Consider the following 15,309-nt stretch of genomic DNA (forward strand, 5'->3'; position numbering starts at 1 on the left):
ATGGCGTAGAACCCCTGCTTAGTTTCCTGCTGCTTCTGCAGTGTGTTAGGGAAGCAGATGTGGAGGGGTGTCAGGCGAATGATGGCATCCAGGACTTTAGGCAGGAATGCAGAAAATGATGGTTGGGATATTCCACCAACCAGGGCACCAGTTGTCTGAAACGAGCCACTTGCCAGCAGGTGAAGTACGGCAAGCAGCTTTGTTTCTGTTGGGATAGTGCGGGGAGTCACTAAATTGGGGGCCAACTGCGGTTCAATATTTCTGAGCAGCTGCTGAATGGCCTGCCAGTTCAACCGGTACCTCTGGATGATGTCCCGTTCCCTGAGGCCATGCAGGGTTGTTCTTTGGCGGAATATCCTCTCCTGCCTTCTGCGCTATCTTTGGGGTCCCTGCTGTTGTTGTTGTAGCTGCTGTTGCTGCTGCAGGGCTCTGCGTCTACGTGCACGTTGAAGAAAAAGCACCTCCATATCTCCCTGTTGCTGCTCTGCTGCTGTGCTGCTCTGTTGTTTGTTCTGTGTGTTCTGATTAAATACAGGTGTGTTTGCCCCATTTTAACGCCTGCCCTGACCCAGGCGTTAAAATTTCACGTTATTCGTGCTTTGCGCCATTTTTTTGCGCCGCCTGCCGCGCGGGAGTGATTTTTGCCCGGAAGCATAAATACGACGCACCGCTGTGTGCGTCGGTTTTTGGACGGGAACGCCTACCCTGCATGTCATTAACGCAGGGCGGGGTTCCGCTTCCAGAAACTGGCGCACATAGCGCCATTTCCCTTTTGCGCCGGCTCGGGCGTCAGGGTATAAATATGGGGCAACGTTTGCGCTGAATGTGCGTCAAATTTTTTGACGCACATTCGGCGCAAACGGAGTATAAATATGCCCCTTAATGTTTGCGTTGCTCTTGCACCATGCCACGAACTAGGCCATAAATGTTGCTGTGAGTTTTATTACGGTATGTGAATGATGCCCGCTTTACCACTAACTAGGGGCCAGATGTATAATTTGTTTGAGTAGCGATGACCTCATTTTGATTTTCTGCGAATCGCTGTTTGAATGCATGAAACTCCTGGAGTTTCATTTAGCGTTTCCCAATGTCTCGCAAATTGACCTCCCTCATTAATGTTCATGAGGTAGGTCACAATTTGCGAACCATTAGGAAATGCTAAAATCACAAGGATGGTGGCCTGCTGGAGTCTGCAGACCACCATGGGGGTCATTATAACCCTGGCGGTCGAAGACCACCAGGGCTGTTTTGACGGAAGCACCGCCAACAGGCTGGCGGTGCTTCCCATGGTATTATGACCGCGGCAGAAGCACCGCAGTCGCACTGCCGGGACCGGCGGTTTACTGCCACGTTGGTCCCAGTGGTTTTAATCCGCCAGCAGCTCTGCCCAGGGGATTACGAGTCAACAACCTACCAAATTGAACCGCCAGGAAAAGGCTGGTGGTACGGGGAGTCACGGGGCCCCTGGGGGCCCCTGCACTGCCCATACCACTGGCATGGGCAGTGCAGGGGCCCCCTGACACGGGCCCGTGCAGCTTTTCACTGTCTGCTATGCAGACCGGGAAAAGCGCGACGGGTGCAACTGCACCCATCGCACGGCTGCAACACCGCTGGCTCCATTTGGAGCCGGCTCCTGTGTTGCTGCTGAGATCAGGTTTCCGCCCGCCGGCCCAGCGGGGATCTCAAAATGACCGCGGCTGGAGTGCGGACGCATTGGCGGCCGCCCTGCGGTCAGATCTTGGCGGGCGGCTTCAGCTTCCCGCCAAGGTCGTAATGAGGGCTCATGTCTGACCTTGCTGTTAAATAAAGCTATTTTTTTTTAATGTAGCTCGTTTGAGGCGGTGGCGTTCGGAGTAGTGATCTGAGATCAGCACCGCTATGCTGATTACCAGTCCTCTTTCTGCCAGCCTTTTCATGAAAAGGCTGGTGGAAAGAAAGTGATGTGGGCAACTGCTTCTGCAGATAATATGTATTCCAAGGGTGCTGGGAGCACCTTCTGTGCGATGGCATTGGCCTCAACTCCAGAAGGAGCTGAGGCCAATGGTGCCGCACGGTAGTGAATGGGCTGAACAGCGGAAAACTCAGATTTCTGAAGTTTCCACCAGTCAGCACAGTGGAAACCTTGTAATAGGGCCTGGAAGAATACCACCAGCTCCACTGTGGTCTCCTGTCCATGGGGCTGGCGGGTCAGCAATCGGTATACCTGGCAATGAGGCCCTAAATCAGGCCCAGAGTGCCCAACTCCTCTCAATCTCCACGGTGCCATTTCAGCTCTGTCCAAGGAAGATAGGGCCTCCAGTGAACCAATCTTTATCCAATGACAGGTATTGTCCGAGACAGCTGCCCCTCATCCTATGGAAGCACAGCATCTCTCTTGCCTTCCATGACACAGTCTGCCCAGTCAAATCTCAGGCACTTAGCATCAGTCATCTGGCCAATGATATTCACATGTCATATATGCTGAGAGACAGTACTCCCGGCACAACTCTACTCCGCTGTCTGTTGTGAGCGAAAGCCTTCTGTAATCCCACAGTGTCTAGGCCAGAGAACTTCAAACATTTTGATGCCAAGTCCACCTGTCAAAGGTTTTTAGGCATAAAGACCTCCTCCTCACAAAAATGTCTAGAACCTGGTAGTCCTCATCATCAACAACCATCACTAGCCAGAAACCTCCCCCAATTTCCACGCCAAATAATTTTAAACAGTGTTTAGCAAACCACAGGTTAGTGGGTGACTGTGGTTCAGGGTGAGACACTTAACACACAGCTCAAACAAAGTCTCCAAAAAGAATAACCCAAAAAATGCACAGTAGTACTTTATTTTCACAAACAATACATAATTTGACAAAATGTATTTAGATGATAACACTTTTCTGAACTAATGTGATGGGTTTGTCTGCTTTTCTCCAGAGAGACGATCAGTCTGTGGTTGCACCTCATTAGTATGAATTTAACATCCAAATGTAGCAGTAAGCAACAAAAAGGTGACCACTCCTGCTTTGCAAAAGGTCTTCTGCTGTCCAGCAACATGTGTTGCTTCTTTTTAACCCCTTCGCTGCCATGTATTTTCCCCCTCAGGTGCCAGGCATTTTATTTGGCTATTTGGAGCAGTTTGCGCTTAGACCCTCATAACTTTTTGTCCACAGAAGCTACCAATGCCAAATTTGCATAATTTTTTTCCTACATCCCAGGGATTCTAGAGGTACCCAGGGTTTGTGGGTTCCCCTGGAGGAGACCAAGAAATTAGCCAAAATACAGCTAAAATTGTGTTTTTTCCAACGAAATGGGAAAAAGGGCTGAAGAAGAAGTCTTGTGGTTTGTTTCCCTAACAATAGCATCAACAAAGGGTTTGTGGTCCTAAAATCACCGTCTTCCCAGCTTTCCGGAACAGGCAGACTTGAATCAGAAAACTAAATTTTTTTTCAACATAATTTGGGAATTTACTGGGACATACCCCATTTTTTATTTTATTTGTGGTTTCAGCCTCCTTTCAGTTAGTGACAGAAATGAATGTAAAACCAATGCTGGATCCTGGAAACCTATACATTTCTGAAAAGTAGATACAATTCTGAATTCAGTAAGGGGGGTGTCATTTGTGTAGATCCTACAAGGTTTTTCGACAGAAAATAACAGCTGAAATAAAAAAATATTGAAATTGAGGTGAAAGAACCAGCCATTTTTCTCCACGTTTTCCTCTGTAACTTTTTCCTGCGATGTTAGATTTTTGAAAGCAATATACCATTACGTCTGCTGGACTCTTCTGGCTGAGCGGATATATAGGGCTTGTAGATTCATCAAGAACCCTAGGTACCCAGAGCCAAGTAAGGAGCTGCACCCTGCAATGGGTTTTCATTAGATACCGGGTATACAGAAATTAATTTGGCGAAATATAAAGAGTGAACAATAGGTATCAAGGAAACCTTTATATTTCCAAAATGGGCACAAGATAAGGTGTTGAGAAGCAGTGGTTATTTGCACATTTCTGAATTCCGGGGTCCCCATACTAGCCTATGAATTACAGGGCATTTCTCAAATAGACATCTTTTTTACACACTGTCTTACATTCGGAAGGAAAAAATGTAAAGAAAGACAAGGGGCAATAACACTTGTTCTTCTATTCTGTTCCCCTAAGTCTCCCATAAAAGTGGTACCTCACTTGCGTGGGTAGACCTAATGCCTGCGACAGGAAACGCAACATAGACACATTACATTTTTACATTGAAATCTGATTTGTTTTTTGGAAAGTGCCTAGCTGTGGATTTTGGCCTCTTGCTCAGCCGGCACCTGGGGAAACCTACCAAACCTGTGCATTTTTTAAAACTAGTCACCTAGCGAAATCCAGGATGGGGTGACTTGTGGGGCTCTGACCAGGTTCTATTACCAAGAATCCTTTGCAAACCTCAAAATGTGGCCAAAAAAACACTTTTTCCTCACGTTTCGGTGATAGAAAGTTCTGGAATCTGAGAGGAGCCACAAATTCCCTTTCACCCAGTGTTCCCCCGAGTCTCCCGATAAAAATTATACCTCACTTGTGTGAGTAGACCTAGTGCGTGCAACAGGAAATGCCCCAAAACACAACATGGACACATCACATTTTCCCAAAGAAAACAGACCTGTTTTTTGCAAAGCGCCTAGCTGTGGATTTTGGCCTCTAGCTCAGCTGGCAACTAGGCAAACCTAGCAAACCTGCACATTTTTTTTAAAAACTATACACATAGAGGAATCCAAGATGGGGTGACTTGTGGGGCTCTCACCAGGTTCCTTTACCCAGACTCCTTTGCAAACCTCAAACTAATAAAAATAGGCCAATCTGCCACCAGGGGGGGGAGAAATAGCCTAAAGATAATTCCCCCCACCCCCAGGGGAGCGACCCTTACCTAAGGGGTCACTCCCCACGTGTAAAATTGAAAAACAAAATCCCTGGTGTCTAGAGGTTTCTGCCCCCCTGGGGAGAGATCGACCTAATTAGAATAGGCCGATCTGCCCCCGGGGGTGGGGGGGCAGAAATAGCCTTAAAATAATTTGGCCCCCTGGGGAGTGACCCTTGCTCCCCTCATGACAATACCCCCAAAAAATTAAAACTCCCTGGTGTCTAGTGGGCATTTCTGCTACCCAATCCCTTCACGATCGGGGAGCTGAAATGCTCAGAGAGACATCAAAGAGACTATCCTGCCCCCACCATGTGAATGGAAGAGAACTGACAGCATCAGACATTTTTATTTTTAACATTATGAAAAAAGATGTTACTATTTTAGCAAAAATTTACTCCTGGGGTCGTTGACTTAAGTTTTTGGCTCTTTCGAGGTCAGGTAGCTACATATCTAGTAACGGGCAGCTTAAATGAAAAAAAAAATAACTTGTTACTCTGTGGGAAATGCACTATGGCACATTAGGAAACCTCTGTTAATTCATGCTTGCCCAGGTCTGTGTGTAACTAGAGAGCCACAGATTTAAGGGGCTCATTACGACTTTGGTGGTCAGACTAGCTGACCGCCAAACTCCCGGGGATGAGGCAGCCATCAACCCGGCTGCCTCACGCCCCAATGTGTTACAATGTTCCCACCATGCTGATCGGCGGGAACATCGTACTATGATGTCCCACAGGTAAGCCCGGCAGGAACACTGCTACAGTATTGGTCTGGGTTCCCTTACGGGAGTCAAGGCCAATACCGCAGCACACTAACTCCCTCGGAATGCGCACTGTCTGCAAAGCAGACACTGTGCATACTGAGGGTGCTGGGCACAGGGGTCCCTGCACTGCATTTGCAGCAACCTGTTCATGGCGGGGTCCCCGCCATGAAAAGGTTGTCGGAAACTGGGCTTGTGATCAATGTGGCGGCCCAGAACTCAGCGCCAACGTGGCTGACCACAACTAACACCACTGTCAGCCAGTCAGGAACCATGAGCCTGGCTAGCACGGCAGTCCCCTGGTGGTCAAAGTGTGTCAGTCTGACCAACTGCAGTGCGCCAGTCCGCCCACCACCACGGCAATGGCAGTCCTAGGGCAGCAAATGTCATAATCAGGCCCTAAATCTTGGTTGGTGCAGTGGAAAGCAGTGACTTGTGTAGTTTTAGAGCTACAAGGTCATACCCTCTGACAGGAAGCACTGTGAATATGTAAGTCATTATTTTATACTCACATTACACACAGTATAAGATAGGCTGCTACAAAATGTGTAATACGTTTTACGATAAAATGGCGCTTCCAGAATATAGATTTTAGTAATACCCAGACCATACGTAATACAATTTTTTTCAGAACTGTCCCTTCAGCACATCCCCAGGGGTGGTAAACACTATGTAAATACAATTGCAATTAAAAGCACGCACTTTACACCTCAGTTGTTAGCTCTTTGCACTACCACTCAAAAATAATAAATCTTTGTCATCACAAAGCTCCGAGTGATTAGTTCAATTAAAGCCAGTACTGGCTCACAAGCACCCTTTACATTTGCAGATTAACTGAAAGCACATATTTGCATTTCTTTCATGCAAGCAGGCACACTGGCAAGAAGGCTTGTTTATGTGTCTGCCCGACTTCTGTTTCACAGCACAGGAGACTCCCTGAATGACTGTCAAGCTGCGGCATTTCCCAGGACATTGTCTTTTTCGAGAATGTCAAGCAAGAGTTTTGGATTCCAGGCATAAGTGAGGCTGGGGATTGCATGCCTCCCTTGCCAAGACTCCACCGCCCCCCTCAGGGTTGCACTGCACAGATTGAAGACTTTTGGTCTAGACCACGTGCACCATACTGCTACTCATGGGGCCAAGAGCATTAAAGCACACAAGGTACTTTTATCCTCCTGTTACAGACCTTCTCCTGGGACCGTTTACAGTAAACATTCATTTATTCACCTAGTTGAAAGTCTCTTACATCTCTTTGCTCCATTCCTTGGTTTGTAAGCACCAACAATTGTACATGTGTGGCCTACGAGAGGTTGAAGGAGCTCTGCAACTTCTAGTAGGTGACGGCACGGATTACGCTTGCAGGTTTCCTTGCGGAGTGCATCCTCTCAATCATTTTCCTGAGCGCTTCCTTCACTTCTTTGTTCCTCAGACTATAGATAATAGGATTCATCATGGGGGTGACCACTGAGTAGAAGAAAGACACAGCCTTATTCTGATCGGCTGAGTCAAGGGAGGCCGGCCGCACATACATGAAGATGACGGTACCAAAGAATATGGTGACCACAATGAGATGAGACGCGCAGGTGGAAAAGGCCTTCTTCCTGCCCGTGGCGGATGGAATCCTCAAGATGGTGGTGACGATGCAAATGTACGAGTAAACAATTAGTAGGAATGAGCTCAAGACCACAAGAGCAGAGACCATGAAGACACTCAGATCAGCCAGGAAGATGTCACCAGTGGAGAGCTTGATGACCGGTCCCACATCACAGAAGAAATGGTTGATTCTGTGGCTGCCGTGGAAAGGTAATCTAGAAATAATAATGGTGGGAGAAATCGGCACAAGTGAGCTCACGATCCATGATGCTAAAACCATCTTTGAGCAGCACCTGCTGTCCATGATGCTGTGGTAATGCAGTGGATGGCAGATGGCCACGTATCGGTCAAAGGCCATGAGGGCGAGGAAGAAGAACTCTGCAGTGCCAAAGAAGAAGAAGCAGTACATCTGGGCCATGCAGCATGGGAAGGAGATGGCCTTGTCTTGGGACAGCTGATTTCTCAACAGGTTGGGGACAGTCACTGTGGTGTAGCCGATCTCCAGGGTGGAGAAGTGGCTCAGGAAGAAGTACATGGGCGTGTGGAGGCGGGTGTCCAGTCTGTAGATGGTGATGATTATCGTGTTTCCTAATACAGTGAAGACATACATGACAAGGAAGGCCAGGAACAGGATGGTATTGAGCTGTGGGGGGACCAAGAATCCCACAAGAATAAACTCATTCATGGCTGTGTGGTTCTCCATGACAGATCTGTTATAAAGTGACATCTGCAGAAAAGCAAAACAGAAAAAATTGCATTAGGCCAGTAGTCGAGAGCAAATCAAGGAGCTGTGACTTTTCAATAAATAACCTCTCAGGAAACACATGACGTGGCATGCTGGATTTCTGGATTGCCAGTTAGCTAAAATTATATTTAGGTAGGCTTCCTGTTGTTGGAGAGAGAAGATCAGAGAGAGAGTAAGAATGAGAAGAGAGAGGGTGCGAGTGTGCAAGGAGTGTGAGAGTAAGATCGAGTGTTTGTGAGCAAAAGAACTAGAGAAAGAAAGATAATCATTGAAGATTTTAAAGTCACTTGCACAATAATGTTTTGACACACAGTTCCCTATTTCACAATTTATGGGAGGCTTGGGACATGATTTAGATTTTGGCGGAGGGGTTACTCCTTCACTGTCCTTCCTCTGAGTTCCGAATCTGGCCCTTAGCATCTAGCCCAGCTAGAAAACTTGTGCCATCAGTGCTCTTGTGTCTGCTCTAAGGCCCAGATCTAAGCCAAAGTGGTGCAGCGCGGCGCTGTGCCAAAAATAGCAGCGCTGTGCTGCGTCACTTTTGAAACACAGGGATGCATCATATTTACAGGAATACGGCGCACTCCTGCATTCCCCCCTGTGCTGGCACTGAATTAAGCAGCCTGTGCCAACGCAGGCATCCTTGCACCATAGAGCAATAGATAGAAGGTGCCCCTTCCTGCACATAAACAATCCATATGGCGATTTGGCACCTCTATGTGTGCTGCAAAATGCAATACAGATAGAAGTACCAAAGCTTCATTTTGGAATGATTGTCTTTGAGCAGGAAGGGGCAACATCCTGTACATTAACAATCATTGATGGCATTTTGCTTCTTCTATGTGTGCTCCAGAATGCAGTACACATAGAAAAAGCAGAAAACGAGGAGGAATAAAAGTATTGCTTCTCGTTTTGCAATGCTAATGCCATCCCTGGGCATTGCATCGCGTTGTAAATATGGAGCAGTTGTTAGCGCCATCGGAGCATCACCAAAAGTGACGCTCCGGTGGCGCTAGGGGCTTTAAATATGACCCTAAGTGGTTTGAGATGTGTCCCTACTCAGTAGAGTAGTCAAGCTGCCTCAGAGTGACTGGTGACAGGTGGTAACTGACTGCAGACAAGGGGAAAAGGTGATGCACCTGGTTGTTGGTCCCCATGTATAACCCAAAGATTGTTTGTAACTTTTAGGCAGCAGTACACTCTTTCTGGTAGCCGCCTCCTCATCTTCCCCTAGGTGTCCTTCCCCCTCCCATGCTGAGGTCATTATATCATGTGGGTTGTGTCAGATTTAGACTGAAGGGTCCGACTTAGAGTTTGGAGGAGAGGGCACTCTGTCACAACGCCATTGGAGTACCCGCTCTGCCAAACTGAAGGTCTGCCTCTCTCATTCAGAGCCTGGCAGGCCCTCAGTATTTTGACAACAGAGGCTGCTTGCTCCATGTCCATTATACAGCTCTGATGGCCCAGCAGAGTTATTTTCATGGGTGAAAACTGCACAAAGAGTTCCCCACCAGCCACTCTCATTATGAGAGAAAACTCTCATAGCGAGGGGTTATTTTTATTATCCCATTTTGGAATTTTGTTTTTAAAAAGAAAAAAAGTTTGAAGGTAGACTGTCTGTCAAACTTACAATACATTCACAGGACCCGTTGTGATGGCAGTTCCTGGAAATGAAAGAGATGCCCCTGGACTGGGCAACATCTGTAATGTTGGAGGTGGGCTACCCTCACCATGGGGCAAGCAAAGTTCTCTGCCATGTCAACGGTACATAATCCGCCCACCAAATGTGAAATCAGGGCCTAACTCTCAATGGGTGGGAGAGGGGCTCTTTATGTTCACTCTCACTGCATAAAGTCAAATTAAAAGGACTTGAGGGGAACTGCACATCGCCTACCCAAAAGAAATGAAGCTCCAGCAACAGCTCTTGACAAGCTGAAGGACTGTCTGGAAGAGATGCGTATTTCTTGGTATATTATGGCATAGCTACTATCACCATGGAGTGAGAGACATTGTGGGAGATATGGAAATGCGGACATATTTCTTTATTCTTGTCAAATACTTTTGCAAGGAAGAAAAGCAGCCACTTATTTTGAATGTAACACAATGAGAGGAAAAATTAATATTATCAAAGTCAGAAAATTGAGAAAAGATGATGCTAGAAAATGGGTTTCTGGTTGTCAGAGTCGACACCATGTTCAAGCAAGAACCACAATCCTCATCAGGGTAAGTCAGATACACACCACAAATTAACCTGTGCTCACCCTCTGATATCCTGGCATGAGCAGTCAGACTTAACTCAAGAGGCAATGTCTAAATATTTGTACAACACTTCAAACAGTAACGCAGTAAAAACAGCACAAAAAGGCTCAACACCAAATTAGAAAAATAGAGTATATTTTTATAAATAAAACAAGGAAAAAATAACAAAAGTCCAACAAGTGAAGTTGAGATATAGATTTTTGCAAAATACATGTGAAAATAGTGCTTACAAGCAATAAGCGCCTATTGGGGTATCTCGAAAAAGTCAAGAGTTCAGGCCGATCGCAATGGAGCACAGGACAGTTACAGGAACCACGCAGGGCCCGCTGAGCTAAAGGACTTGTTGCAGCACGAGACGGGTTGAGATGGGTTGAGATGCGTCGCTCCAAATTTCTCTACACAACTGAGCGATTACTTCATTCCGATAAGAGAACTGCCAGCTCCGAGTGCGATGTGCCAGGTTAACTATGCTAGAGGGGACAATGCATCGCTCTTCTCAAAGCAGTGGTGACGATGCATTGGTTCTGGATGTGATATGGAGATTCTAATTGCAATGCACCAGGGCCCAGATTTATACTCTGTTTGAGCTGAATTAGCGTCATTTGTTTTTAACGCTAATTCAGCACAAGCTTAATTCCATAATTATATGTTGACGCTAGACTAGTCTAATGTCAAAATATTGGAGTTAAAGTCATTTTTTAGATGCGTGAACCCACCTTGCGTCAATAAGATGCAAGGTAGGCGCTCCCGTCAAAAAATGACTCTAAGGCCCTAGTGCCTTTTTTATGCTCCCGTGCACAAATGGTGCACCGGAGGAAGTCGGACCTAAATAATGGCGCTAAGCTTGCTTAGCGCCATTATTTAACACCTGGGTCAGAGCAGGCGTTAGGGGACCTGTGGGCTCACTTCCATGGTGGAACTCCATGGAATAAGTCCACAGGTGCCCTCCCCAGGCCCCAGGGACACCACCACCCACACCAGAGGGAGACTGGAGGATGGGGGACCCCATCCCAGGTAAGTAGGGTAAGTAGAGGTAAGTATTTTCTTTTCAATATTTAAAGTGCCATAGGGGCCCTGAAATGGCCACCCGTACATGGCACTGGGTGCAATGGCCATGCCCAGGGGACCCTTGTCCCCTGTGTTGGCCATTGGGGTGGTGGTTATGACTCCTGTCTTTTGAAAGACAGGAGTCATGTGGTATGGTAGGTTTTGCGTCAAGAAATGATGATAGGTTGGTTAGTGTAATCTTTTTTAACTCTAATCAGTCTAATGTCATTTTTCAGTGCAAAACCCCCTTCTCCCATACCACCACCCCCACCCGGCTAACGTCCGTTTCCTTGACGTTAGCCCACCCTTTGTGCCGGCGGTAACATTTTTCATGCAAAACTGTGTTATCGCAGTTTTGTGCGAAAAAGTATAAATCTGGGTCCAGGTTTTTTTCACATAACAGCAAAGATGCACCAGTTCCTATGAAGATGTGCAGGTTCTGGCAGATGTAACACTTTATACTCACTTCCAAGGGCCCTGGACAGGGTTGGCACCACTTGGCAGATGAAGACTTGCAGCAAGCACAGTCCAGATGCTGTTTGTAGACTGAAGGCAAGACTGATGCCCCTGAGACTTTGGAACAGAAATCAAGCCAGCAAACCCTTGGAGTCACTTTGGGTTTAGGTGACAGGGGTCCAGTCCTCCCTCAGCAGGGCAGAGGACAACAAGCAGAAGGGCAGCACAGCAGTAAAGAAGTTCTTCCAGAGCAGCAGTCCAAAGTGTCAGCCCTTGTAGCAGAGCAGCAGTCCTTCTTCCTGGCAGAGTTCTTCACAGGTTCAGCAATGTGCTGAAGTGATAGAGTCAGAGGTCAAGTACTTATACCCAATTGTGGGTAACTTCAAAGAAGGGTCTTTAAAGTGCACAGAGGTCCTTTCTTCCTGTTCTGGTTCCAGACTCAGTAAAGAGAGGGCATGCAGCCCCTTGTGTTGAAGCAGAACACAGCCTATTCACGTGTAAGTGTCAGCACCTCCCTCACATCCTGCCCAGGATGGGCCATCAGTCACTTCTAAGCTCCCTTTGTGTGTGACTGTCTAAAGGGAATGCACAAAGTCGAGCTGTCAGCCAGATGTGTATTGGACACAGGTCTATGAGCAGGAAAATGGCAACTTCAAAAAAGTAGCGTTTTCAAAATTGTAACAATAAATTCGACTTTTCCATTAAAGAGGATGTATTATTACAACGTGGACGTTATTTCACTCAGGCTGCACTGGCAGGCCTGTGTAAGAATTGTCTGAGCTCCCTATGGGTGGCAAAAGAAATGCTGCAGACCATAGGGATCTCCTGGAACCCCAATACCCTGGGTACCTAAGTACCATATACAAGGGAATGATATGGGTGTACCAGTGTGCCAATGAGAATTGGTAAAATTAGTCACTAGCCTGCAGTCACAATTTTAAAAGCAGAGAGAGCATAACCACTGAGGTTCTGGTTAGCATACACATACAGGGCACACTTTATGAGCACTGGGGTCCTGGCTAGCAGGATCCCAGTGACACAGGGAAAAACAAACATACACACAAGTAAAAATGGGGGTAACATGACAGGCAAGATGGTACTTTCCTACAGGTCTCCTTTACACCCATAGTGTTTTCTTACACTCCCAGCGACCCTCTACACACTACACTTGCCTAGGGGTCCATTCGTGGTTCACATTCTACTTTCTTAGTATATGGTTTGTGTTGCCCCTAGGCCTATGGCATCCTATTGTGTTTTACAGTTTGCAATACTTTTTGACTGTTTTACGTACCTGATTTGGTTAGTTGTGTAAATGTTGTGTATGTTACTTACCTCCTAAGTGAGTATATCCTCTAACATATTTTTGGCACATTGTCACTAAAATAAAGTACCTTTATTTTTAGTAACTCTGAGTATTGTGTTTCTTATGATATAGTGTTATCTGATATAAGTGGTATAGTAGGAGCTTTGCATGTCTCCTAGTTCAGCCTTGGCTACTCTGCTATAGCTACCTCTAACAGGTGTGAGTACCATTGGTACCCACCACACACCAGGCCAGCTTCCTACAGGAATTACAACTTATTAAATCTAATAAGGAATCTCCAATGTTAACCAATGAAAGGGGTAGGCCTACCAGTAGTGAAAACACATTTGGCTGTTTTTCACTACCAGGACATGAAAAACTTGAAAGTATATGTCCTGCCTTTTAATAAAATAGCACCCTGCCCCTGCCTTAGCAATAGGTTTTAAACGCCAAGTCGATATTGTAGTTTAACTGCACATACAGGCCCTAAAAAGGGAGGCCTGACACTTGTTCAAGTTAAGGGCTACTTGAGTGGGAGGCACAATCTGTGCTGTAAGTCCACTAGTAGCATTTCATTTACAGACTCCGGGCAAATGTAGTGCACTTTACTAGGGACTTACAGGTAAATTAAATATGGCAGTTGTGGATATACCAATGTAAACATGTTTAGAGGAGAGAGAACATGCACTTTAGCAGTGCTCAGAGTCCTAAGGCCAACAAAAATAAATCAGCAAAAATGGGAGGCAAACAGGCAAAATGTTTGGGGAGACCACCCTGTCAGGTCTAACAGATGATTAAAAACAAGCAAGCAGAATCAGTACAATCAGGAAGTGTAGGAGGCTGGCCTGGCTTGTAGGTGGTACCAGAGGTACTTACACCTTGTGCCAGGTCCAGTTATCCCTTATTAGTGTAGAAGAGGTGTTTCTAGCAGCTTGGGCTGATATAAGGTAGCTATGGCAACGCAGCTTAGGCTGAACTAGGAGACATGCAAAGCTCCTACTAATCCACTGGTGTCACATGCACAATATCATAAGAAAACACAATACACAGAGTTACTAAAAATAAAGGTACTTTATTTTTATGACAATATGCCACAAGTATCTCAGTGAGTATCCTCAGTAAGAAGGTAAGTCATATACACAAGTTATATGTACACAAACCAAAATTAGGTAAGTAAAAGCAAGAAAAGTAATGCAAACAGTGTAGAATTACAATAGGTTGCAATAGGAGCACATAGGTATAGGGGCAACAAAAACCATACACTCCAAAAGTGGAATGCGAACCACGAATGGACCCCAGACCTATGTGAGCTTGTAGAGGGTCACTAGGACTGTAAGAAATCAGTGAGGGTTAGAAAAATACCCCACCCCAAGACCCTGAAAAGTAGGATAAAGTGCACCTACTACCCCCAGAGAGCACAATAGTCGTGATAAGGGGATTCTGCAAGAACAACAAACACCAGCAGTGCACTGACAACAGATTTCCGGACCTGAGGACCTGCAAGTCAGGGGGACCAAGTACAATAGTCGCGACAGTGTCCGGGGGGGCAGGAGCCCAGGAAACCCAGGAAGAAGGTGCAAAGAAGCTGCTTCGGTTTGGAAGAAGCTTGGAGTTCTGCAAGAAAGAAGAGGACTAGGGACTTCTCCTTCGGAAGATAAATGTCTCACATTGTGATGAAGCTTGCAGAGGTGTTCCCACGCAGAAATACCACAAACAAGCCTTGCTAGCTGCAAGGGTTGCGGTAGAGGTTTTTGGGTGCTACTGAGGATCAGGAAGGACCAGGATGTCGCCTTTTGGAGGAGGAGACAGAGGGGGTACTCAGCAACCCAGAGAGCCCCCACAGAGGCATGCAGCACCCACAGAAGTACCTGAACAGGCACTTGGAAGATGAGTGAACCAGAGTACACGCAAAGTTACAAAATGGGGTCCCACGACGCCGGAGGACAACTCAGAGGGTTGTGCACTGCAGGACAGAGTGCTGGGGACCCAGGCTAGGCTGTGCACGAAGGACATCCTGGAAGAGCGCACAGGAGCCGGAGCAGCTGCAAATCATGCGGTACACAGCTTTGCAGTCTAGCGTGGGGAGGCAAGGACTTACCTCTACCAAACATGGACTGAAGAGTCAGTGGACTGTGGGAGTCACTTGGACAGAGTTGCTGTGTTCCAGGGACCACACTCGTCAGGATGAAAGGGGACCCAGAGGACCAGTGATGCAGTCTTTTGGTGCCTGCGTTAGCAGGGGGAAGATTCTGTTGACCCACGGGAGATTTCTTCAGAGC

General features: G+C 46.7%; 1 protein-coding gene across 1 annotated transcript; it reads right to left on the reverse strand.

Annotated features, from left to right (window-relative positions):
- Positions 1 to 6,957: 6,957 nt before the first annotated feature.
- On the reverse strand, positions 6,958 to 9,722 carry LOC138294048 (olfactory receptor 1M1-like). Its single transcript, XM_069233296.1, has 2 exons — positions 9,696 to 9,722; positions 6,958 to 7,947 (listed from the first exon to the last, which is right to left on the reverse strand). The coding sequence occupies exons 1-2, from the start codon at positions 9,720 to 9,722 to the stop codon at positions 6,958 to 6,960; spliced, it is 1,017 nt and encodes a 338-aa protein (XP_069089397.1).
- Positions 9,723 to 15,309: the final 5,587 nt, after the last annotated feature.

This window comes from Pleurodeles waltl, chromosome 4_2 (assembly GCF_031143425.1).
Source record: "Pleurodeles waltl isolate 20211129_DDA chromosome 4_2, aPleWal1.hap1.20221129, whole genome shotgun sequence".
Taxonomy (NCBI): Eukaryota; Metazoa; Chordata; class Amphibia; order Caudata; family Salamandridae; genus Pleurodeles; species Pleurodeles waltl.